The sequence below is a fragment of the Psittacula echo genome (genome assembly GCF_963264785.1).
Source record: "Psittacula echo genome assembly, chromosome: 1".
Classification (NCBI taxonomy): domain Eukaryota; kingdom Metazoa; phylum Chordata; class Aves; order Psittaciformes; family Psittacidae; genus Psittacula; species Psittacula echo.
In genome coordinates, this window is record NC_137735.1 from 133,845,074 (window position 1) to 133,872,547 (window position 27,474).

The 27,474-nt window shown below is 37.2% G+C and overlaps 1 protein-coding gene across 1 annotated transcript; it reads left to right on the forward strand.

Annotated features, from left to right (window-relative positions):
- Positions 1–2,541: 2,541 nt before the first annotated feature.
- On the forward strand, positions 2,542–26,941 carry GNAT3 (G protein subunit alpha transducin 3; the record flags this gene model as incomplete). The annotated part of the gene is made up of 8 exons (XM_080623921.1): positions 2,542–2,659; positions 9,195–9,237; positions 13,856–13,997; positions 17,171–17,328; positions 21,589–21,717; positions 24,908–25,037; positions 25,246–25,399; positions 26,724–26,941. 8 exons carry the CDS (start codon positions 2,542–2,544, stop codon positions 26,912–26,914), a joined length of 1,065 nt encoding a protein of 354 aa, XP_080480047.1. The 3' UTR covers positions 26,915–26,941.
- Between the last annotated feature and the right edge of the window lie 533 nt (positions 26,942–27,474).

Here is a 27,474-nt window from a genome sequence, read left to right on the forward strand (position 1 = left end):
GACCAGTACACTTTTAAGTTTCAAGATAAAAATTTGTAGTTGGAATCCAGGATCCCAAATCCATGACTTCTGAACAGATCACTGGAAACAGCCTTTCAGAAAGTCTCTTAGAACTGTTTAAAAATTACGGCATGCCTTTAGTGTACACTCTACATTATCAGCGCCACCTGGAGTGCATCACTAGAAACAACTCCAGTGACATAAAACTAATCCTCTCTAAAGCACGATTGCATTTCAAAGAAGTATTTTCCAGACTTATTCTCTTTCAAAGACTTCCATGTCAAATACACATGGCTGATGCAATAGAAGATAGGCAGGGAGAGACCTGCCTTTTATTTTTGTTGCACCTAGAAAAGGTGGAGAAAAGGTATCACAAAACAATTTAGATTCAGCTGAATCCTGTAAGGCAATGCCTACCGCTTCTGGCTTAATCGTCAGCAGAAATTTCCTCAATCAAGATATAGTTAGTGATGATGATGATGATGATGTCCAAACCAGAACAGAATTCTGTTCACTCTCCAGAGAAATAGAAACAGGTTGCTATGCTTTTTCCATAAACTCTTTAGTTAAGAGTTTGAAGGCAGAAGTGAGCAAAACAAATGCATAAGATGTCATAGATATTGCATGTTGATTAAGTAATTGGTTTTATCTCTATTTCTATACACATTCTGTTTACAGCCTGCTTGTATCAGACCCCTACTAAAGCAAATTCCTGTATGTAGTCTTAATAGCAACAGAGAATGTCAGGAAATTTGTTACGAGATTCACACCTGATTTTCCATTGCTTTCCATCTAGGAAAAATTGATTTATTTACTCTAATTTTCTTCTGGTAGAGCTGAATAGGACCTAGCTTACCATTACACTATTTCAGTTCAATTCCATAAAAATTAAATGCAAATCAAATAGAGTTATACTAGTATGTGCCTGGAAAAAAAAATCAGTAGTTAATTGGGCCCTTAATCTGAAGATGATATTCCTCTCCATGATTTGTGTCTGTATCAGTAAATTTGTAAACGCTGTTAGTGTTCAGAGCTGCTCAGACTTACTTTTCAAACCCACTGAAATCCATAGGAACACTGTACTTGTCTATGGTTCTGATAAAGAGACACCTGGCACTGATACCACACTTCTGAAGCTGCTTATTTTCATTTTTTAAACAAACCAGTTGTTACTGTGGTTGCATAAATTTTTTATTATGACCTATTTTAAAGAATAAACAAAGTAGGAATACAGGCTTAACAAAACAGCATTTTCTTGCATTGTAAATGTATATGCAAAAATTCAGCTGTTAACAAGTACTGATTACTCCTTTCTGGCAAAGCAGTGCAAAGAGGCTGAAAACAGGGCGTCCTGCTCTGCTAACTGGAAGCATATGCTGAAAAAGCAAAGCTTCAGATCTTTATTACTGTATGTGGTCTTAATTTTAAGTCTGAGAAGACACTTACTATTGAATGGGACAATCACAGCTCCTGTCTTTTATCAGAAGACAGCTCTCTCCACCTCTAATGGCACAGAACTCATTATTACCACTGGTGATCTTTGTTCCTCTCACTCCCATCTTCCACATCCAGTACCAGTTGCCTTCCTGTTACATCTGGGAGACACCTGCTTCTGCTGTGGAAAAGTTTCTTTTCAGTAGCACGGGATGAATTGAATGCTTTGCCTCTGGCCCTCTTCCTTATTTATCTTCTGTCTTAAAAACGTCTCTAATGTCACCCAAACTGACCTGCATGCTTATATATCCCTTAAACATTGAACATTGTTTCCAGGCTAAGCATTGTAAACTTCTACAGTGTAAAGAGTGTCATTGACTACTATTAGTCAATAATTGTAGAATTGTAAAATAATTTCATATTTGTATGTTTTATATAACTGAAACACTTTATTAGGTGAATAAGTATAATATTAAAATTAATTATAGTGTTGCACATTAGTGAGATTTACAAAAGGCAGTAAAGTACCCATTATCATTACAAGAAAATAAATGTACTTGCCATAATATGAAAATGTAGCAAACATTCTGCATGTTAATAACTCAAAATGTGTCTTAACTATATAAATACAAATTCTGTCTTTTCAAAACAAAGATTATATGTATATTTAGAGCCATGACCACTAAGAAAGATAAAAAATAATTTATGTAAATTCTTCAAAGATGGTTTTCTTTCCTTGAGCAGAGTTATTCCAAATTTATTGTTTCAAGACATTCTGCACAGTTCTTTGATGCATGTGAAGCTGGAACCTGTCCAGACAAGGACAGAGATCTACCCATACCTTCGTTTTGCTATTGAATGGATCATTTTAATTATATGACGTCATAACAGTATGTTTCTATGTACTTATATAAAGCCTCGACTATTGCAACTCCAAATCATGAGAGATGTGAAAAGGGACCTTTTTATTTGGAGGTTGAACACAGAGTTTGAATGGGATATTCAGATTTCTTTAAGCACAGGCTGTTGTCCTTCTTCTGAATTAAAGCAACTAGCCTGACAAGAAGTAAATCATCTGGACGAACAGAGGATCTTTAACGTCTCAAGATGGGCAGTGGAGCCAGTTCTGAGAGCAAGGAGTTGGCCAGGAGATCCAGAGAACTGGAAAAGAAACTCCAGGCAGATGCAGAGAGGGAAGCCAGGACGGTCAAACTGCTACTGCTGGGTAAATAGAATAAGAATTGCTTATAATGCTTTTCCATTGGTTATTTTGCTCTGGAATTACATTTTGGTACAGTGAATTTCTCACCTCTCACTGTTTTATTTGAAGACAGTCCTGTAATGCACAAAATGTCTTCATGTGGACACTCATGCAGTCACAAGGAACAGGCTGGAAATGGCCACGTTACTGCATATATTCCATTTTAAATATTATAAATCCTTGACTTTGAAAATATTTGAAAAATGAGAACCTACTGCTAGAATGAATGTTCTGATGCTTATTTATAGAGAATGTAGCACAGGCTTATCTCCTTATATTTTTAATGGACCTATATTCATTAATTTGCAGGAGGATTAAATGAGATAACTGGTTTCATAGAAAATCCACAGGTGTCATAGATATTGATATTGTTGATTTCCCAAACTGTTGCACTTAATTTTTTACAGAAGCGAAAAGTGACAGAGAAACAGGTTTTTTGATGTATAAAAATAATATTGTGGAGGGTGGAACGGAAGGTAATGAAATTAGCTGAATACAGATGAATATTCTCACAGACTACCATTTCTAATCCATCCTATGATTAATTTATTAACAGATAGCAGGTGTAATGGCAAAAATTATCTTTTTTCTTGATGCAGCTTTAGACTTCTCTCATTTTCCCCATGGTACTGAGTAGCCTACAAGAAATATCCAAGAAGACAATTAATACTGTCACCGTCTTAATATTTTTCTAACAGTATGATGCCTGTTATGAGAATTTACATTGGCTTCTCAAAATGAATAAAACAGTCTGTGATCATTAACACATATCTGTTTTTTCCTGCATTGTAACTGCAATGTTTACAAGGGCTTTTAAACTGATACTTATTCAGACTTAGTGAGATCTTTTAGATAAAGCAAATCAGCCTAGCTCTGTTGTTTTGCATCTTATGCAAAAGGTCTATTTATACCTGTTGAGAATCTAACTACTACTATTAATAAAGAAATAAGAGAAAAGCAAAACCATGTTGACTTCTCAAATAATAGTGGGAAAGCAGCAGTTTGATGCACTTTATGTACCATCAACATTCAGATTGTGGTTTGCAAATCTTCTCAGTCCAGTGAATACAAAGATCTTCTCTGCCACATTAAAACAAAATATTCCCCCTACTGAGGCAAGCCTGGGTTGGTCAAACAACAGAATCATATTTTCATTTAAACTTTCATAAAGTTTTGATATTTTCAACCTATTCTTATGAAAAGGAATTGGCATACCAAGTTAGAACCAGGGCCCATCTACCTCAACATCCTTTCTCTGGCCTTATCCAACACCGATCCATGAGAAAGATATAAGAATTCCTTTAAGAGGAATTTATAGGATAAAGAGGACTTTATAAGATGAAGATATATTTATAAGGGAAGAATTTTAATGATATATTTTTATCTTCAAGATTTCATGTCTTGGCAATAACACTGGAGGTTGTCTTCCACCAGGATGCAGACTAAATTACCCCTCCCAGAGCTTATGTATGCATTTAGTATTATGGATTTTAATTTTAAATGTTTCCTAATGTATATAACCAGTCTGCTTCTGACACTATTCATATAAGTCTCAAGATACCTTTAGTAAAATACTTGGAGATAAATTGCAAGCTATGTGAAAAACACTTCTACTTCATTCATTTCAAATCTGAACATATTACAGTTTCATCACCTATCCAAGCACTCTTTCTATGAGACAAGATGATTATCAGAATCTAAAATACCTTCACTGAAGTTTTCTTCATAGAATGTATTTCTACAGTATCTTCTTTTACTTATATCACACATGAAAAAGTTCAAATTTGTCAGTAGTTAACACTTCAAAAAGGTTTTTTTCTCCTGGAGAACTGTTACAACAGATCATAAGGACTTAGTAAAAAACATGTTGAAGAGAGAAAAAAAAAAAGATTACATACTTAACAGCTCGAATTTTCTTGTTCTCAAAATGAAAAGGGTGGATAAAATGTGAGTGTTTTGAGCCAATTGCACAGCTAGAGTGAAAGTGTCTCTTAAACACCTGGAATCACAGCTGCTGAAGCAATGTGTATAAGGGGCATCATATAACCTCTTACAGCCAACCAGTGAAGAGGCCAGATAGGAGAAGATTAAATCTGCTGTGTTCAGATCTGTACCTTTCCAAACATCTGAGGTGATCTCAGAAATGATTAAAATTTTACACTTCTTAAATCAAGGTCAGATCTATTCTGAGCCAACTAGCCTAGTCCCAGATTTCTGCTCATTTAGACTATATGTCACCTCTGTATTACAGATGAGATGTCACCAGTATTTCTTTTGCAGTAGGCAGATTGATAGAAAATACTCAGAAAAAATTTCAGTGTGATCATTATGCTCTTACCTTTTTTGAATACAAAAAATACATATTCTGACCATTTCCTGAGAGGTTTATTTAATATATAGTCTGGTCTCTCTGCATTTTCCAATAGGCCCTTTTGCAAAGAAGAAATTCTATGCAGAAAAATAAGACACCATGTTTTTTTACCTAAAGTTCTGTGACCTGGGCAAACACATTATCTGTTTTGAGGTGATAATTTACAGTTTATATGGCATGCAATAAAAGCTGTCATGTAAACTGGGGGCGGGGTAAAATTATGCCACTTTCTGAGGTTCCTTACAAGTTGTCCAAGAACCAGGAGAGTTAAGTCTTCTGAGGTAGGTGTTCCTATGCTGTCAAGGCCATCCCCATGCCCACACCTTTTTCGCAAATCTGGCCTTAGACTTCAAAAAAATGAGATTGCTTCGTGAGTCTGGAAAAAACTTCAAGGTGAAAGTTTAATTTCCTTTGAATCAGGGCCATATCTTGCTTACCACATCACCCACAGTTTATGTTCTTCACAGGAGGGCAGCTTGCGATTTGTTTGTGTGCAAAGTACAGCACACATTCCAAACATGGCCAGAACAGCCTGATGCTCACAGTCATGTCTCGCAGAAACAGGAACGTAGCTTCAGCTTACATAAGCATTAATACTTCGAACTTATTTATTTTCAAAGCATTACTCCATGGCCTCATTTTGTACAGTTTTCAGTGGCAGGACAAAACTCACCCTCATTTAAGCTGCTCATCTTCAGCTCACTTTACTGAGAAATACTCACTATTAGGGCACAACTTATCCATTTTAATTTAAATATCTGCTTCAGAGTGAGAAAAAATGAAGCTGTTTGTCCATTTGTTTTAGTAGCAAATATTGCTCTCCACTGACTATAAGAGGTCTTTGATAAGTAATTTGGATGTAGAAATTTATAGTATAGGCATTTAAAATCAGTTAAATGAATCAGTTACTGAAGTCAGGTTAAGTTCCTGTTATTAATACCTGCACTGGAAACAAAGACTGAGCACTAAGAGGATCCAATAGTCCTATTGATTAGAATACACCTTTTCCTTTTTTGGGGGATTATGAGGCAGCATTTAAGAAACTTATTCCCTCAAGAGAGCTAGATCTTAGATCTTTTATCTAGCTTCTTGCTCTCATGGGGAAAATTTGTTGAGTTTGGTGAGAGAACCAGGAAGATACAATTTCCAGTCTAGTTCAGTTTCCAGAGCTTTGAATGGCATAGAAAAGGCTCAATCAGCGGTTTGGAACATTTTCTGATTTCAGCTTGAAGATTTTATTTTCCTGCCTTTTGCTGTTTTATGTCATTGACAGCACCTTTTGTGACAGGTTTCAAACAAAATATTCAGGCAGTAGGTTTTGGATTTTTTCCTTACCTTTACTTCTGGAAACATTTCTAAACCAAAGCTATACTTCCACATAAATAATAACTGTAAGAAGACAATAGCTTTTGATCTGAGACACAAAAGCAGTTTAATATAAAAGAAAACCCTTCTTCAATGGCGCAGCAGATGCTAATCTTGAAAAGGGCTTAAACCCTCCCCAATTCCCACAACTATTCAAATTCTTAGAAAAACAGTAACACCAAGTTACAGCTGAGGCCCTGGGATCTGTTCTCCTCTGAATTTGAGGGAGCCTCAGCAGCTTTCAGGCACCTCCATATTTTTGTCTATTTCTGCTCTGTCTATATACCTTGGTGGCCTGCAGGGAAGAGGGTAGGCACTCCCAGAGCAATGGGGCGATTAATGTTAGACTGTTGGGTAAGGTTCCCTTGCAGCTCGGTGCCTGTAGCCACACTTCACGGCTCTTCTTGAGTCTCCTCTGGAGCTCCAGTATACCCTGAAATATAGTGGGCTTGGGACATGATAAGGTGCAGTCTGAAATATCCAAAGCAAGAAGAGAGACAAGTTATAGCTTGCTGGAACACTGCCTGTGCAGAACCTCACTGAAGATGGATGTAACATGTCCTGGGGCACAGTAAACGTGACCTCTGGGAGAAAGTGTGAGAGCAAACATCCATTGACCTTACTGGAGTCGGGACATCTTTCAGTTCTCAGGAGTGGTGCCAGAGTTTCAGGCATTGACCGAGATTTCTATGCCTTTATTTTCTGTGCTTTTATCCTGGCATCCAAACAGAGACAGAGAAATCAGAGGTAAATTAGAAAAAGCTAGAAGATCTTAAATACATGAAATGCAAAATATTGGCTGTGGCGTATTATTGCTGGTTTCTATCAGGCTGAGCTAGAAATCTTCACAGTGACGGTTTTTCAAAAGCCAGTTAAACTTTCCAAGCACCAGGACAGGATGGAGTTTGGCCTAAGTTCTTGTCTTTTATTCAGAAAATCTGGACTTTGTAATTGCCCTTTTACTGCCTACCAAAGAGAAGCTGCCTTCAGCTCTCCATGCAGTCATGTAACGGCTGTCATGATGCACTTTTGCTACTGTTTCTGCAAGAGGATGGCTACCACGGCGGGTGGAAACACCCTTGTCCCTGCTGTCCCACCATGGGGCCCTGGCTCGAAGAGCAGGACGCACAGGATGGGGAAGGAAGAAAGGAAGCAGGTGCAAAGTAAATTGTTTCTGACCTATTTCCTGGCATGCAAATGCTGCTACGACTAACACGATACTCCAGAGTGATGCCAATGTCTGAAAGTCATCTGTTGTGTAGATAAAGGCATTACTGGATCATAAATTAAGGAAGATCAGAGATAGAAAAATGTAGCCAAAACATATAAATTATGCTTCCTGCTCTATTTTAATTTTTCCTTTCAGATCTGGAAGAGCATTTTATTTCTATATTAGGTTTCCTTGCATCTTCCCATGGGGTGAATGTATGCATTCTAAGCACAGCCTGCTCTCTTTCCTACAAAAACTGTAGCAAATGCCACCTTGACGACAAGGCTTTACAAAGTTCTTCAGAAGGGCATTGAAGGGATAATAAATGATCTACATCAAATTTGCATTTTTTCCAAACTGTGGCAGATGGCAGCATCATCCCATTTTGCATAGGCTCATTTTTCTCTTGTGCTTTCTGCTGCTAACATCAGAAAATGCTTTGCTTATGGTTTGCTGTCTGCTGGCTTCATTTGGGTAAATTAATCCCTGTCATGTAAATCATATTCGTTTTTCAAAATCTGTTTATGAAGTCTGTAATCAGTTTGTTCCATTCACTGAGAAGCCCTCAGTTAAAATACCTATGCTTCAGACTTCCTCTTTTGTCAAAAGTATCTGACACCATCCAGAGAGGTAAATCATAGCATACAAAGAGAAAAGCAGAGCAGTGATGAATGCTGTCCAATGGTTTCATAGCTATAGCTAAATCCTCTCTTCAGGTGCTTTCAAAATCCAGTTCTTGTCTGGCTGCTTTTGCTAAGACTGAACTCTGACTGACATAAGATGATAGTCACTAGCACTGATTTCCAATGAAGGCTTTTGTTGTAATTATTCACGTTCCATGAGATAAGAAGGACAAATTAACCATACATAACCTGACCAGACTTACACACTAGTTTTGCAGCTGGTTGACAAAACAAATGCCTGTGCCTCCCTGCTCATTCTGGAGACTTCCTGCAGAGGTGTTCCCAAGCAGGATCTGTTGCATTGCTCTACAGGTTTCCCACTTTCAGCCGCATCACTTCCTAGCATACCAGTGTCAAGACATTTGCTCATGTGCTGCATCTGCATCATGAACTAGTCCACATGCAAGTCTCCATATTCTGTTTTTCCAGTTGCTCATAAAGGCTGGATAGAGAGCTTGGACCTGTCTGGTTTGGCTTCCAAAAGGTCATGATACATATTAAATGAGCAGCTACAAATCACCTAATGTCAGAAGCTGTAGTTTTTATGATGCCTATCTGGCAGACATGAAATCAAAATATGACCCATATTTTATTTTCTTGTTAATTAAAGTCTGTATTTTTACCTTATTGACTGAATGTTCCTTTCTTTTCAGACATCTCTTTCCTTTTTTAGTATTAACATTTTTACCAAGATTTCAGTAAGTCTGAGTAGACACTAACGAAGGTTCTAATTAGTACAATGGGATCTAAACCATCCATGTTTCTTCATAGATACAAAATTCTTAGATACAAAATTCTGTTTCAGAGAGTTATTTTTAATACTTGCTACTTAACTGTCAATCACATCTTCTCAACATTCCCCTCCTGCAGGTGCTGGAGAGTCAGGAAAGAGCACTATTGTAAAGCAAATGAAGTAAGTACATGAATATTCATACTAGTAGTCGAATTTGGCATTTGTAGTATAAGCTTTGTAGCTAATGTCTTATTACAATATTTATACTCATTTGAATAAAATGCAAAGAAACATCATTCAAATCAAGTTCTCATTCAACCACATAAAGAAAAACACGGAGTGACTATGAGACACGGCTGGACTGGTAATCAGATTTCTCTGATCAAATCATGCACTGGTCCAACTTCTTGCTGATCAGGGAAGTTTCCTCTTTGGCTTTCATAGGAGTTACAGTACTGTAGTGAGAACATGAATGCATAAGACAACCAGGCACAGCAGACCCACCTAGACTAGTGGCCTGCCTCCTGCAGTAGCTAATGAAGGGTGCTTACAGAAGATTGTCAGATCAGACAAGCAAACACACAGTAATACTTCCATTGGATAATCTGATAGTATCTGCTCATCTGCGGCTCAGGCACCACTCTGAACCAGATAGCATCATTGTGTTCAGTAGCCCTCAGCCTCAGAGCCCATGCCTACATTTCTCGAGTCTTTTCTGAACTAGTGTAAACTAATAACATGCACAATATTCTATGGCAAGTAGCTCCACAATTTAATTACATATCATGTGATTCATCTTCCTTTGTTAAATTTTAATTTGTTTCTTATTAATTTGATTTCACTGTATTGCAAGAGAAAATACTGAAGCATTCACATTGTATAATAGGGCAAAGTCTGTTTCTTGGGGTTTTTTTCAAACTGGTCTCTGTAGGTCATTCTTGGTCACAACAGTCTTATTTCAGCTCCTGCCAGAGGTTACAAAGATTGTTCTTAGGTCTTCCACAGGCAACATGTGAACATATTTAGCCACCAGCCTACACAGTGAACAGCTGTTACCCACCATCTAGCATGAGAAGGGACAGTCATGAGAACTGCTTTTAGCAAGGAAAGCATCACTCTAAAAAGTTTTCATACATTCATCAATCAGGGGAAAATCAGGTTTGTACAAGCTGAAATGCAGAAATCCCTGTTCTAATTCGGACTGAGTACCTGGTTAGGAAGAGCTTGTGACTGCACCATAAACCTACTGCAAGAATACTTGTAGATGTTTGCCCAAAGTGCACACGGTGCCACACAGATTGAAGTCAGTAGCTTTATTTGCCTGGCTTCTAAGTAAGGTCAAATCTGCCCTTTTATAATTGTCTTTTTACAATTTATTATAGCAATATTTTCATATATAGTCTAACAGGCTAAAACTAAATTAATTCATGTTATTCTTTCAAGGGTAGCCGAAATACTACTCATGTACCTGGTTTAAGCAGATAACCCACCTGAATTCAAGAGATTATACTTACACAGGCAGCAAAGATTCTCCTTTACTGTGTAACCTGCTGAAATATTGCTGTCGTATCTAGCCCTGTTTTCATCTACAGTGTCCAGGTCTGCTTCCTAGACCTGTCCAAGTGGACTGTTTTATGAAATCAGTAATACTATTCCAAATTTAAGCTCTCTTAACTTTCTTATGTTTTCACCAATGCATTTTAAAGAGTTAAGTAAAAGATATTATGTCATAAGATCAATTTTCTATATAAGCAGTTCAACTTGTAGTAAGACAGATTCAAAACCATCCATCAAATTCTTTACTAACATCTTCTGTTCCAGTTCAATGGTGGATTATTTTGTCTCTGATTGTGTTCCAATCAGGAGACATTCCCTATTCAGACAACCATTGAAATGCATTGTGTTCAAAGCTTCCCCATATAGGAGCAGATTAAAGATGTTCCTCTGAATTATACACTCTAAGAAGGATTATAATGTTAACAGCAGTGAGGAAGGGGTAGAAAACTGCAAAGCTGAGTGTTATCTTTAAAGCCCTGTGCATTTATGAGCTGTCAACCTGATCACAAATATGAATTATTTTACTGGAAAACTGTTAATGAAAATTAAAATTTTTCATATAAAATGTCATCTTCTGTCACAACCAGGGACTTTTTTCCAAAAAAAAAAAGGAGATTTTTCAGTAAAAACCCAATTTCAGTTATTAATTTTTCATTAAAATATAAAATTTTCTAGAGAAGACTGATAGTTGCTTACAGAAGCAATAATTTTGCTGAAAATACAACTTTCTGCCAAAATCAGGGTAATTTTACTCCTATTAATATAATTTTCTAATTCATAAACCTCATTCTTTCCAGACTGAAGACTTCAATCAAAGTTAAATCCTTCTACTTAGCTTTGCACACTAATTTCTGATGCTCAAAATATAGACATGCTGCAAGGCCCTAAAAAGGTTTGGATAGCTATGAGACATAACTGAAAAGAGAAAAAAAGAAAAGGTTCTCTGGAGCTTTGTGTCTCTGACTAGATAATTTCCAATGTGCAATCTAACTGTTTTGAAGCCAAGTTGAGTATTTCTGTGTTATGCTCTAAGATAGCACCACAAACCTACCACAAATAATTCAGCGAATGAAGAGTAGGACCCAAAATATATGACAACTCATCATGTCTGTTGAGACTGAATCAACTCTACCTACCTGGTGAGAAGTCCTCCCTTCATGAAAGACAAAACAAAACAGGAGACTAATGTCCAGTAGAAACACAATTTAGATATTATGACTTGCAGCTTATCACCTCATGCCTTCAGCATCCTGCATTAACTTTTTTAAGTTGATCATTTTTTCAAGGAGCATCAAGAAACAAAATTTTCCATCTGCTAAGATGTTCCTTCTGGCCTTAAATGATGTCAGCCTGCTTTACAATCCTTCCTTAAGAATGACAGATCTTTAATAAAAGCAGCAAAATTCCCTGTTGATTTAAAAGGCTGGTGAACATACCTTCCTCCAGAAGACGTAAATACAGTATTTAAAACAAATACCTAAAAGCAAAAAACCCACACCATATAAAACAAAAACAACATGAAAATACTCAAGCAAAACCAAGTTTTCTGTCTGCAATTACAAAATCTAGTTTTATTTCAGGATCTTATATTTTCTTCCTTTGTTCTTCAAAGGGAAAGCATGAAGATATTAAATAGCCATTTGTGTACTGTTTCAGGGCCTTTTCTTCTCTTGCGTCCTAGATTTTTGCAGCCAAAGGCAAAACAGTCATCTTCCCCAGAAATCCTTTTATGGCCATCAGTGTGAGACACACAAAGTAGTTAAACCAAGTTCAAATAATTCCTGGGGTTTGAGTTTCTATATATTTTATTCCATTATTTATAGAAAAAATGCTTCATTTACAGGTAGTAAGTGGAAGAGTGACAAGAATTTGCTTAAGTACCAGTGCAAAGGTACCAGACTGCATAACATGGGTCCACTTTTTCTTTCTCTAAAGTTCAATAGGATTCCTTTGAATCTTGCAGTTTCATTTGAAATTGTGCTGAATACAACATTCAAAAAATCAAAGCTTCAAAGCAGAGTTTATAGATTTGCCTGGTCTAGAAGTGAATGGGGAAACATGAAGGGAACCGTTTTTTTACTACAGATGTTATTCCTACAGACACTTTTGGGGTTTCTGACATTCATAAGTTATAGAGATGTTAAGACACACTGAGTTCGATCTGGGTTTTAAATGTGTGTGTGAGAGCAACTTCTTTTCTGACAGGGCTGACTTTTCCCCCTGAAGGGAAAGTCCCCCCAAGACACACACCTATACTTATTCTGGGCTAACCTGCCAGATCCTTTCCCATCAACCCTTTATGCTTGTATAGCTCTGCCCAGACTGTATCTCCAGCAAGAGACAGGGAAAAAAAACAAACTCCAGACCCCAGAAATTATTTATGCAATTACCTGGCCTTCATCTCTGAATAACTGAAGTGAGGAAGAATGCACCCATGGTTCCAGCAGCAAACAAAGCACTTTGGGTGTATGTTCATTCATAGAATCATAGAATGGTTTGGGTTGGAGAGGACCTTAAGATCATCTATATCTAACCCGCCTGCCGTGGACACCACACACACAAAATCATGCCACCAATTTGTTATTGAGAGTATGCTACTCCAAAACGGGTAAAGTTTTCATCGTTCTTCACAAGTTAAGGAAAAAGATATCTTTCAGTCATGGTATATTCTGCACACTGATCTTGAAGAACTTTAACCACATGCCCTTTTCCAGTCAAGGAGGATTATGAAATGATAATTCCTCTGTCAAATGAATTTGCTATGACTGCTAAGGTTCTTTGTCCTCTGGAATACAAGCTATATTCTCTGGAGTAACATGCATGTCCCCAAAACCTGTAGATAACAGTAACACCTTTCAGTAACTAGAAATAGTAGCCGATATACAAAGAAATATTAACAATTTTTTGGTTTGTTTTCTTGAGGAACAACCTCACAGTGTTTTGTAATAAGATTTTACTCTATGTAAGATTCTGGATAAAAATGGTTAAATAAGCAATGTGACAGCCCATGACTAACATTGTAGATTCCAATAACAACCTCATGAATTTAACCTGATGAAATTGCAGAAACTGCTGTTTACCTGTTCCAGCAGAATAGGCAGATCAGCCATTGATAAAAGCTTTTTCAAGGGCCAGATGGATTCAGTTCTTTCTCACACTGACCACAAAAGCAATTGAACCAAGTTTTCATTACTGTTTTTAATACATCCCTTAAACCTTTTTTTTTCTATTTTTGCACTAGGATCATCCATAAACATGGTTTCACCCACGAAGAACGCATGGAGTTCAGACCTGTCGTTTACAGTAACACAGTGCAGTCTATCCTGTCTATCGTGAAAGCAATGACTATGTTAGGAATCAGTTATGAAAACCCAGCTAGACTTGTGAGTATGACAGCCTTTCTCTTGAAATTTGCATTAGAATGCAGTTTTTGTAATATAATAGTAGAGACTATAGAACAAAGAGGGTTCATATTTGCTTTATGACAGCAGAAACTAAGTATCGCTTGAATTATATGTGACAAGAGGCTGTAACTGATTTTTATTTTCTCAAGGCTGATGCCTGAGGTCATACCTTTGCATGAACTGCCATTTTGTTTGTTATAAAAGAAATATTCAATTTGCAAAGAAAGACAGAAAGACAGACAGAGGAAGGAAGGAAGGAAGGAAGGAAGGAAGGAAGGAAGGAAGGAAGGAAGGAAGGAAGGAAGGAAGGAAGGAAGGAAGGAAGGAAGGAAGGAAGGAAGGAAGGAAGGAAGGAAGGAAGGAAGGAAGGAAGGAAGGAAGGAAGGAAGGAAAGAAGGAAAGAAGGAAAGAAGGAAAGAAGGAAAGAAGGAAAGAAAGAAAGAAAGAAAGAAAGAAAGAAAGAAAGAAAGAAAGAAAGAAAGAAAGAAAGAAAGAAAGAAAGAAAGAAAGAAAGAAAGAAAGAAAGAAAGAAAGAAAGAAAGAAAGAAAGAAAGAAAGAAAGAAAGAAAGAAAGAAAGAAAGAAAGAAAGAAAAAGAAAGAGAAAGAAAATGAACCTTTTCTTAGCTCCTTAGTCACTTATTTATTGCTATTGGGAAATATAATAAATATTACCCTTTTATGAACAAGCCTTGGGTCTCAGCCATGTAAGGAAGGGTCATCCAGACATGCTGGGAATATTTCAGTTTGGCATTGCTCCTGGAGCAGATACCTCCCTGTTGTATGGATGCAGAACTAACCCATTTGCAATAACGTGGAGTCTGACCTTCCTAATACAGTTAGCAAGCCTATGTACAAGCACATAGAGGAAAAGCCATAGTCAGAAGACCTGTTATTCTCTGGCAATCACACTGAATTTTCAGGGACAGAAGTAAAGGAAAAGCACATACTTCTCAGTGTAATGATTTAATCTATTACCTGTAATTCAAACCTTTCTGAGAATTTCTCAGAATATCAGCCGGTTCCAGTTTTGGTAAATTCTGCCTATTCCCTAGAGGTTTACCTTAGAGAGAATTATATCTGCTTATCCGAAAGAGATTTTCCTGTTCCAGAAGTCTACATTTCATTACAATGACATGTGGTACTTTGACCTAAACAATTATAAACTAATGTTTCAGATGTTACTAAAGCTCTTACAGTTGTTTCACAAAATGGAAACTGAATGTTTTCTCCTTGTATTCTCAAGGGTCCATGAATTCAAGTCATTCAAACAAGTGTAACAGTGGTCAAAAGCAGCAAACAGAAAATATACCCATGTGAATGTACTGCAGCTTGGCCCCTCTCCTCAATTGTAGTAGACAGATATAAGACATAAGGTCCCATCCGCCAGTTTACATGGCCTAAGGCAGCTGAACCTTGGAGCACTTAGCCGCAGCTCTTGGCTCATCCTCTAATATCCACTGTGTAGTCCAGACTGTTTGCCATCTGTAATTGAGATATTCTGCCTGTGCTCCAGTACTTCAGCTTCTTTTCTCAGCCCTGCCAAACTTTCTAAGAGGCATATACATGATCATACACTGCCTATCATCTACACCAGTTTCATAGACATTATTTTCAAGAGATTTCACAGCCTGAGGAACTGGGAATTGGAATTTTTTCTTTTGTTGAATAGCTCAGTTCATTTCTTAGCACTACATAAGCATCAAAATCCACAGTTGTTGCCTTTTGCACAGCGATCAATGAACATCTATTGTGCACCTGGAGGATCTCAGCTCAATCTGAGCTCAAGGCTTCTTGTAGGCTATTCAACCAACAAATCCAACATTGTAGGATGATAGCTATAATCATTAAGTGATATGTGATATCTAGAAGGAGAGAATGTTCCAACCCTTATCTTCAAGAAGTGTGTGACATTGCGAGCAGCCCTTGAGACAGATGTGGGTTGCGCAGGAGAAACCATGACTCAGTTCTGCTGATCTCGCCACTCAGTGAGCTGATGGGGTGTAAACACAGCCAGTGTTGTTTAATGTAGAAGAGCAACTGTATGGCTGCTCGCCTTCCTTTTTCAAGTAAAGGCAATGCCTTAGTGATTATTGCCCTCCCTCTTTTTCTTTTTATCCATGATGACTGTATTTCTCCAATATTTTAGAAAACCTGCAGCATTTCAGTTTTGATCAGTCTCTGGGTTTTACAAAGTTTCCATAAACTGCAATTTCCACTGAAAGACAAAGATACAGAACATTCCCAAAATAAATTCATTACAAATTATTTTGAAGATGTTGCCTACTTTTGTATAAAACATACTCCCTACCAAAACAGTGTCTGTCAGAATCCATTTATACTTTTGCAACTGTTGACTGCAAGTCACTTCAGCTGTCTACTCATACAGCTAGGAAGGAATTACATTCTATAATTATCCACTACTGTGACAGTGTATCAAATGACCCTATTTTAATAGTGCTTTTAATTCACAGTACATTCTCAAACTGTTAACCTCCAAAAGACATATTTTAATGTAAGAGGTTGCTTGAAGTCTTTTTAGATTGACTGCAAAAGGAAAAAAAAAAAAAAAAAAAACAAAAAACCAGAATAAAACATTAAAATTATTTGGGATTTTATACAGTTACATGTTTCTTCATTCCCAAATAAAAGAACATATGGGAAATGCATTCATTATTTATATTCACTTTGCCACATTTTTCACTGTGGCCAGAAGCTATAAATTTTATCTTCCAAATACGTTAATTAGATATATTTAGCTATATGTTTCTGCTTTGATGCACTTATAACAGGTTTAACTTTTAAATATCCTTTTTAATTTAGTTTTTGATATCAGTCTACTTTCTCTTACAATAAATGCCTTTCATCCAAGTTGGACTTTCTGTGAACTCATGGTAAGGTAAAACTAAGCCCTTGTATGAACAAAAACAAGAGCTAAACTCTGTGTATCACAATTTAAGTGTAATCCTGACATTAACTAAAGGAATGTGAGCTTGTAAAGGGATGTTTACATGCACAGGCAAGTACAGGTTCCTAGAAAAATTAGTGAAAACGAGAAATTTTGCCCCTGCAACTCATTGTAAACCAAGCACATCTTCAAGGCGGTGGAGGAGCACAGTCTGCTTGCAAAATACTTACTGAAATTTCTCTTTAGGAAGATGAAAGGAAGCTGTATACCATGGCAACAACTCTGGAGGATGGCGTCATGTCTTCTGAGTTGGTTGAACTCATCAGACAACTGTGGAGTGATGGTGGGATCCAGGCCTGCTTCGCAAGGGCAGCGGAGTACCAGCTCAATGACTCGGCAGCCTAGTAGGTGACAACAGCTGAGGTGGCCTCTACCATGACAACATAGGAAGGCTTGTGATGTTCCTCACATGCAGAATAGCCTATGGAAATTATCACTCATTAACCAAAAAAGAATGAGGGTTTTTTTGGCTAATGTTTATAATAGAAATGTTTAACTGAAGGAAACCAGTTGAAACAAGGAAAATTTTTTTATGTGAGTTTGCTTAAACTGTAAAAAAAAAGCAGCCCAAAACCCTGTTCCCTTGCTATGTAATTATAAGATTGACAAAATGAGGCAAAAACTGAATTGAAACAGTTTAGGTTTTACCTAAATTTGTCCAGTGAATGTATGGATTTCAAGCTGCTAAACACATCTGGAGAAAACTAAAAACTTTCTTCTAAACTAATTTGGCTACATGGGTGGGTATCCCCTGGGCTGTTACTATCTCAGCATCCAGCTGGTGTTGGCCAGCCATGCTGCAGCCACTCTCCAACCTGCCAGCCCTCTTTCTGCAGCCTGGGAGGTGGCAGGCAGATAAACAAGGGACTAAGGCTGCTCAGCTTTGACTTCACTAAAGGTCACCATTCAGCTGGGGTACATCTCCTAGTTTACATGGAGTCAGTAAGCTTAGACTTTTCAGGATTTCCTGGTTTGGTTGCTTCTGCAACTGTTCCTGCAGGCTACAGCAGTCCTGCCCTGGTGTTCTCTCCCTCAGCTCATACAGGATGGAGCAGGGAGGTGCCACCTACATCAGAGTTTTCCTTGAATGCACAACAGTGAGTCTGACTCTAGACCTGGGGCAGAGGTTGTTCCAGCTCAGGACCATACTCCAAGGTCTGCAGTTGGAGGTTTCCCTGCTCCTGCAGCTCCTCCTACAGGCTGAGGGCGCCACACCAGATGCTGGGCGTCCAGTTCAGCAGTGAAAGGCATAGTAGAAGGCTGAGTCAGGAGCCCTGAGTGCTGAAGGCAGTGATAGCTCAGTAAAAGCAGATATTAGAAGGGCTTCCACGAAAAAATAGGCTATATTATTATTATATGGGCTATTATATTAATATTATATATTAATATTATATATTAATATTATACAGGCTATATGAAAATGTAAGCTACATAGCTAGAAGGGCTACACCATGAAAATATTAAAAATTCTGCATCTCTTTATATCTTCAAAACAAGAATGAAGACCTTTATGCAAGATACCTGAGCAAAGAAAATATTGCCTGTGTTGATTTGTGCCTGATTTGGCAGTATTTTTATGGGAATGGCACAGAGCAATCTTTTGTTTCCTTTCTGACAGGCCACACTGTTGTTTCCAGCACTAAAATCCTCTAACAAGTCAATCATCATAATTAAAAGGAAAAATACTTATTGAAATCAAAAACAACAAACATAAACAACAAAAAACAAACAAAAAAACCCTAATATAGGAAAAAATATATATTACCTGCATATATATGCATCTATATATGCATATATATCTATGTGTATATATATACATGCTAGTACATTATGCCTTGCAGATTAGGTTTTGTTGCCTAAAAACAAAATAAGATAGTCTAAGGTAATTCCTTCTCAGTGTTATGGGCTGTGTCTTTTAACCTGCAGTGGTTTTCAGAATTTAAGGGAGCTCATATAGACTGCAAAGTAGACAATAATCATTATTTATTGCTGGTCACATTAGAAACAACAGTGATATGTTTTTCATCTGCCTGAATTCTTCCGAAAATCCTGCTAATCCTTTGTCTTCATTTCATTGCCAAAGCTTCTGAAAATCTAGCCTTGGGCTCTGAACCATTAAAATCAGCTTGATTTATGCTCTTGCTGCTAGGCTTCTAATGATCAGGGCAAAACCAGCTACAGTCAGTCAAGAATCTAATGCTACATTTCCATTTCTTTTAAAACCAAACTCCTGTTTCTCAGTCCTGTGAATCAGCTCCTACACAGAGTACTGAATTATACTTTGTAAACTCTGATTTTCTGGGGTTATCTTCTCTGAGTCTTTTCATTATTAATTCATGCTAATGAAGTTGGATCACTGTCTTTCCTCTGGGTGTTTTAATTGAAAAAAATGAGATCTTCTGAATAGAAAATCAACTTTGGTTGGGATTTCTTCTTTAGACTCACCTGGAATTAATCATCTTCTAAGATGGAGTGATGGGTAAGAAAGGGGAAAAATCAGGATTATAAACCATGTATCACACAGTATCACAGTATGTTAGAGATTGGAAGGGACCTCAAAAGATCATCTAGTCCAATCCCCCTGCCAGAGCAGGAACACCTAGATAAGGTTACACAGGAATGTGTCCAGGCGGGATTTCATTGTATAGTTACCAGTACTACTTCTGCTTGCTTCTTGCTCGTTTCTTGCTTGCTCAGTCATTTGCCTCTCTCAGAGCAAGAGTCTTATCACCTGAATCAAACCAAGGAAACCATTTAAAGTAACCCTCTATTTTTTGTTCCCTCTTTGTCAATGGGGAGCCAGATTGCAGATAGTTCCCCTAGAGCTGCCTTCAGCTCTAAGAAGAATCTGAAGATGCCTTTCTTGCTCCATTAACTAGCAAATTAACTTGGGCTATTTTTTTTTATACAGTTACAATTGGCTGTGTTGAACTGAACTTAGGTATTTGTGACTAAGAACTATCATATCTTTATAGTGAATTTTGTATTCCAGTGTTTATTTTAGTTCATACATGTTTTATAAATTGCAAAATTATTTTTGTGTCTTCTTCCCACAAAGTTGAAATGAGTTTGCCTCAGACCCAACTCAGAGAATCAGAGCTATATTGCATTTTTAAAATAATTTTAAATATTTTAAAATATTTAAATAATTAAACTAATTAAATTAAAATTAAAATTAAAAATAAAAATTAAAATTAAAATATTAAAATAATGTTTCCTGAATTTAAATAATGAGCAAACATTGAATTACTCAGATCAACTGCAGCACTCCTTGCTCCAGTCTGTTCAATATAAAATGGAAGAAAATCCCTTTTCCAAGTATTACTTAGAAATCTCCATAAGGAAGACTCTATTAAAAAAAAAAAAAAAAAAAAAAAAAAAAAGAAAGAGATTTTATTCTACTTTATTTTAATTTTTTTATTATTATTTTATTTATTTCATTATTTTTTACTTACAGATGTATTAAATATTGCAGACAGGGATGATGAGCTCTGAGGTTTGTTTTGCTAATTGTCTGGTTAAACTGAACAGGAGAAACTTCATGCTGGGCAGACATTGTGTTAGAGAGTTAAGACAAAAAGGCATGAAGCCTAAGAAACATTAGCAAGACTGTGTTTTGCTTGTCAAATGGAAAGGTGGCAGCTGGGACACCAAAAGCTTGAAAATGCTTCAGCCATTGTATGTGGATTCTTGCTTTTGTCTTTGTTCTTTATTTGAATATTAATAGTTAAAAGGTAGGAAGCCACCCAGACATCACCTCTTCTTTTCCTTTTCCCAATTCATAACCTCTTGATGCTGATTCCTAGACCAGCTGGTAGGATTCATAGGCTCTCTCCAGCCATTTTGAGAGAGCTGCAGGACCCTGGAAGAGACAGGAGAAATGTCTCTTGACAGGACAAGGACAGGATTCAAAGATCTGGTCTGGATTCTCATATCATACAGATTCTATCTCTGTATGCCAGACAAGGGAACCTGATAATCTGCTCTTTTCCAGAGTGTTGTGGGACTACATAGGGGCTCCTCAGCTTCAATGAAGCTTCTGGTTTTGATTACAAAACACACATTTTTTAACTGTCGTTTACCTTCCTCTTGCAAACTGATAGATTTGCAGAGAAAACATCCCTTTGATGTGAATTCCTCCAAAATCTTATGCCCTCCCTTTCACTTAGGAAGGAAGATACTGTTACAACAGGTCTGATAACAGGCTGTGATTACTCCTGGTCGATCTACTTCTGAAAAATGTTTGTGGTTCTTCCCCTGTGATGGCAGTTCCTGCTTGCTGAAAGCAAATGGACAAAAGCTCATTCTGACAAGGCAGTTTTTCAGCATCCCTGGGAAAATAAGGATTTTCCTGAACTGAAATTCTCAGAAAGATGTTTATTATAAACAACTAAATTACATTTCTATATAAAAGGAAGAAAAACAAACAAACAAACAAACAAAGAAAGGCTCGGAATTGTGGATCTAGGTTGTATAAAAAAGCAATATATTCTATTTAAATTTGTAATTTACATAAATATTTAAAAGCAGCTCGATGTGAAGTGATTTTTCTAATGTTCATTTCACCTTTTGTATTTAGCAATTATAATTTCTTTTCTCCTTAGTTACCTCAATGACTTGGACAGGTTAGCAATGCCGGACTATGTGCCTAGTGAGCAAGATGTTTTGCACTCCCGAGTGAAAACAACTGGGATTATAGAGACTCAGTTTTCTTTCAAGGATTTGAACTTCAGGTACAAAAGCCATATTTGACAGTTTTCTGTGGTTTTATCTTTCTTGTGTATTTGCAAATGTATTGACCTATTATAATATTGGTAATCCCATTGTGACAGTTTTGAATCCACTCATTGAATATTTTGCAATAGCCAAAAAAGCAATCTATTTTAGTACCAGTACTCCAAACTTAAGTATATAATGGACTGTTATAAAATATCTCAGAATATCAGGTCCTAAGACGACATTTTTGCATGTGTATGTGTCTAAAAAGCATTATTTGTATCCTGCCATTTGAATAATTGTTTGTGACATTTAGGAAATTTGCCTACCTAAACGCCTTTACCAGCATGTAAAACATTTGATGACTACTAATTTGCATGTACTCTCCACCTTTCACTCTCTTCAAGAGCGGAAATAACTGCTCTTAACACTGGAATGCATTACATTTGGCAAAAAAATAACAATTTCTGTCCCATGGGAAATTTCAGTATTAGCATTAGAAAAAAATCTTGAAAATAATGCCTCTGAAAAATTTGACTGAAAATAATTGACACTTTGAGATACTCAAGATTTTGTTATGCTTGGTGAACTAATTAAAAACATTTAATTCCACATGAAAATGTAGTTAAATAAATTATGATGGTTTAGCATTCTATAATGGTTTTCTCTATGGACTGAGTTCCATTTAATTCTTAATTTAAAGTCTTAGGTGCATGTTACTGGAATGTTGTCTAGGCAAGAAACTGTAGCGATAGACACATGTATAAAGCACCAGGATTATAACTTTTACATTTTTCATTTGGCTTGGGGTTTTTTCCCTCATGTGGCAATTAAACATTTCCTAAACCATCTATAGTACCACACAGATGTTTGACACAATGGAGTTTACATATACAAAATAAGATTCTGAAATAGATGCCTTAGAAATGAATTCTTGTCACCTCAATACTCTGATCTCTCTGAAAATTCAGCAATTTACCCACAAACACTACTGTGCAATGTCATAGACATCATCTTCTTATTCTCTGATTAACATATTTCCAGACAGCTTTGTGCAATGGAAATCTGAGCACCTTCAGTTACAAATATAGTTTATGTAAGAACTAAAATCGGGATGCAGACAGAAATCATCGGAGTCATGTCTGGACTCTGACAAGCATGCTGCGAGTCCTGAGGCTAGATCAGTATTAGAGTCTAGGTCCAACTGAAATGCAGCACAACTGAGAATTAAGTTACCCAGGTGTCTTTAAACAAGAGAAAAGCTCTTAAAGCCATCACAAACACAAACTCCCTAGCGTGTTTAGACCCTCTGCTATGTGCCACAGTAGTGTTATATGAGTAAATGCATTGGTGGTTTTAGGCACTCTAGTAATATGAGGTAGAATCATTAAAAAAGTCTGAGGGGTTTTAGCTGCTGTAGGGATACAGAGTGGCTATAAATCCATCCTAACCAGCCAGTTACTGCTACTCTGCTTTGCCAGGGCAATACAAAAACAGCTGGCGATCCTGATGACTCTGCACTTAGTTTGATAAGTACCATAGAAGCATTTATAAAGAGACTTCCACATTCAGAGTGAGTTTTGGTTGATGTACTCAACTGAGGCTTTGGGTCACAAGCTATCCATGGATTAAAGGAAAACTTGAACAGATGCCTCATTCACTAAATGCTTGTCCTCTTCTGAACTGAATGAGGCAGAAAACATTTTGTATCTGTGCAGTAAAAGTCTAAATCCCAGTACTGTAATTCAGGGAACTGAATTTCTGTTGCACAGATAACGTCCCTTGTTTTTTGCTGTCTTCTTAGTGGTTACTTTGCTGGTTTAGTGTAATTTAACTTTAATGTGTTCTTTAATTTATTTCACTAATGTTGACTTTGATTTAAAGATCTCAAAACATACTTAAGTAATTTTAAAAGAAGATCTGATCTTCATAGGTCATCTCCTGCTGTCATTTCCATTTATGTGCTAGGAACAGTTTGACTGAAATCTTGCAAGCTTTATTTTAGTCTTTAGGTCTCACTACATGTACCATTAGGACAAATGAATATACAGCTACTCCCAGGTCTGTAGCTAAGTTTTCCAAGAAGAGTGCTGGGAAAATATAGAGACTGTTTTGGTTAAAGAAGATCATCTCAGATAGACATCTTCTACCACTCACAGAGGCACTTCAGATTTACAGATGCTAATGTTAAACTGAGCTAACAGCAGCAAACTAAGGTTAGTATAACAGAAAATGCCTATAAACATTGCCTCTGGACTTGCCTTGATCTTCTCCTATTTTAACTAACTTCTCATGAATATTCACAGGGTCATATGCTAAAAGCTTGCAGGAATGAATACAGTTTCATACAATTATGTATGAAACTTTACTGCAGACTAAATTTTGAAGCTTTTTGCCCCCCATAATCCTTATTTCAGAGTTACATGCCATAAATCAAGGACAGCTCTACTTCAGCTGAGCCATAACTAACTAGGTTCCAGCTAGTTGCACTCAGTTGGCTTTGGACCCCATAGAAAGAGTCCATAAAAAGCTCATATGACTCTACAGAAAGGTTGTAATTTCTGGCAGATAATGAAGGAATAACGCAGAGGAGGACAGACATACATTTTCTTCTCTACACACAAAGGGATTCCTGCTCCCATGAACTGCTGCTTAAACAGCAACTAATGAGACTGACAGAACAGAGACCTCCACACTGCAGGTTATACAGCTAGTCAAGTGACTATGCCAGGGCAATGAGTAGGTGACTTAATATTGATCTACACCAGGGGCAACCTGTGACCAGCTTCCATATATATGTTTTCTTGATCAATGTGTCAGTTCACTGGAAGTAAAACTATGAACAAATGGCTGTGGATTTGAGGGGGTTTTGTTAATGTTTCATGTATGACTTCTGTGCTGAATAAATCCTTGCCTGAGTGGCTGAGTCCTTCATTGAGCTCTTATGCAGAGCCTCACTTCCTCAACATGGAGTGTTACCTGAAAGTATTTCCTATATGCAGGTATTTAAGCCTTTATGTTTCATTTTATGTCCACTACAAAGCTGTAAATTATATATAGTACTGCTTGAACTTTTGGAATAGAAACGGACAATAAGCTGGATGTTTGGTTGCAGTTCATCTCCAGTTGCACTCTGCACGTTAACAGCATGACTACGTCCTTACAAGTTAGTGCTTTACATTGTACATATGCTATTTTTCTGCAAAGGATGTTTGATGTGGGTGGACAACGATCGGAGAGAAAAAAGTGGATTCATTGCTTTGAGGGAGTTACTTGCATCATATTCTGCGCTGCACTCAGTGCCTATGACATGGTTCTGGTGGAAGATAAAGAAGTGGTGAGTCAGAAGAGACAAACAACCATTTTTGCTGCTAAGTTTTAATGTACTCTCTGATGGCATATCAGAACTATTCCTGTTCCCTGATAACCATTTAAAGGCTATTATGCTATATTGGTTCTTATCAGTAAAGAACATTACAGTAAAACTGACTGACATATGGGGATGAGATTCGTCAGTCTCATGTTTACCTTTTGCATCTCAATAGAACAGAATGCATGAGAGCCTTCAGCTGTTCAACAGCATCTGCAACCACAAGTGCTTTGCAGCCACTTCCATTGTGCTGTTTCTAAACAAAAAAGACCTCTTTCAAGAGAAAATAGCGAAAGTTCATCTGAGTATCTGCTTTCCTGAGTATGACGGTAAGTTTGGGGTTTTCAGAAGAAAATGCATTCAGATGATGAGTGTAGGCCACACATTAAAGACTGAGACTTTGACTCAGGTTACATATATTTAACCATTTAAATACTAAGCATCTTACCTAAGCATCTGGCCTTTCTCCCAAAAGAATGGTAGGTGTCACATGCACAGAATCCAATTCATCTCACCCACCCATCATGCTTGTCCTAGGAAGGGGTCATCTGTCTGTCTGGAGATGGTTATTTCTTTCCATTGGCAGTGGAGGAAACCGACAGAACTAGACGTTTCAGACAGCTGAAGCTAGCCCATATTTCAGCACAAGTCAGTGCTTATGACTCCCAAACCATAACTGAACCCAAGTTTTTTGTTCCTTTTCTGAAAACCCATTCCATAAAGGAAGTCTGCCTCTTTCTGTATGTCACAGTAGTGTCTACTGGAAACAAAACCCAGCAGCTGTTCCCAGCTGATGTAAGAGAATATATGAAGCCATGTTAATAAGTGCCAGAGAAAATCCGAAACCTGTCAGTATTTTAGTATTGACCTAATGTGTGTGGGGAGTGTCCAGAATGAAGCATACTTAAAGCAATATTATTAGAAGATGGATTCTGCTCACTTCCTGAAAACCAGCTCCTTCACTCCCTTTCCCAGGACGTATCAGCACAGCAACCTAAATTACTCAGTGCTTCACTGAGGTATTCAAACATTATGTCCTAAACTCAGTGGAGCTCACCACTTTGCACTGCCTGAGGCTTCAGACAGGACAGGATCCAAAAAGGGCTTTCAGCAGCAGCCTGCCTCCAGGAATCAAAGCCTGCTCCAGCCCTGCAGTGATACCAGTGTCCATACCTGCTGCTGTTGTAAAGCAGTGCTACCAACAGGCAGAAAAGCTACATGAGGAAATTGTGACTGAATATATAAACGTGATTTTTTCCCTTTCTCCTTCATTTATCTCTTAATTTTTGTACTCCCATCAATTTTGTCTGCTATCTGATTCGCTTTGAATTTATGCTCTTTCCTTTCTATTTCTTTTTCTCTCCCTTTCTGTTCTCCCTCTAAGGTCTTTAATTGTTTCACACTGACTCAGGAGCATTTCACTTCAGAAATTAGGACTTCTGGTTAGGCATTGATATTTAAATTTAGGTGGGCAGTTTAGATAAATTTTCATAGCTACTGCACGAAGTTAATTCTCTTTAGGAAAAAATAATAAAAAAAAGAAAGGGGAAAAAAAAGAAAAACATCAGAAAAAAGAATTCTTGTTTCTTAGCAGCTGTGAGGAAATTCCAGTCGAAATGTGTTTTTTCTTTCTTTTACTGTTCTCTCCACTAGGACTAAATACATTTGAAGACGCCGGAAATTACATCAAGAAACAATTCCTAGACCTGAACATAAGGAAAGAAGATAAAGAGATATATTCTCACTTGACATGTGCCACGGACACCCAAAATGTCAAGTTTGTGTTTGATGCAGTCACAGACATAATAATCAAAGAAAACCTGAAAGACTGTGGGCTTTATTAGCCATTCATTCTTTTGCTTATAGCCTGACTTCATCTCAGTCCACTTTCCTTTCTTCGTCCTGTGTGCTGACTGAAAGAAAACCCTCTAGGGAAGAAACAATATCAATTAAGCTTTCGTTAGCTGTCAGTTGAAGCCTTGGGTGTAGCCTGATCATTGCAATCAACACTGACTTTCTGTATCTCTTAAGATTGAAAAAAATGTTCCTGCTCCACAGAGGTCCCAGCCACTGATAAATCCTACTGGAATCAAAAGGAAATTCCTATGTTAATCAATCTGATCTGAAGGTAATCAGCACTTCTCAGGAAATGGCAGACACTTCAATATCTTGTATTTTTTATTGATGGGAGAAGAAAGATAATATATAAGAGAAACACTACTTTTATTTACATTTGAAGCCTTAAGAGACCTATAGCATTAAACAGTATCAATGCATCGTTTCCATTCAGTACGTTTTTGTTTTCATGTTACATGCACAACTAAAAATTACATGCCATTAATTCAACAAAGGCAACCCCCCCGGACTTAACTGGTGTACAACAAAGTGCAGTGCAAATCTGAGT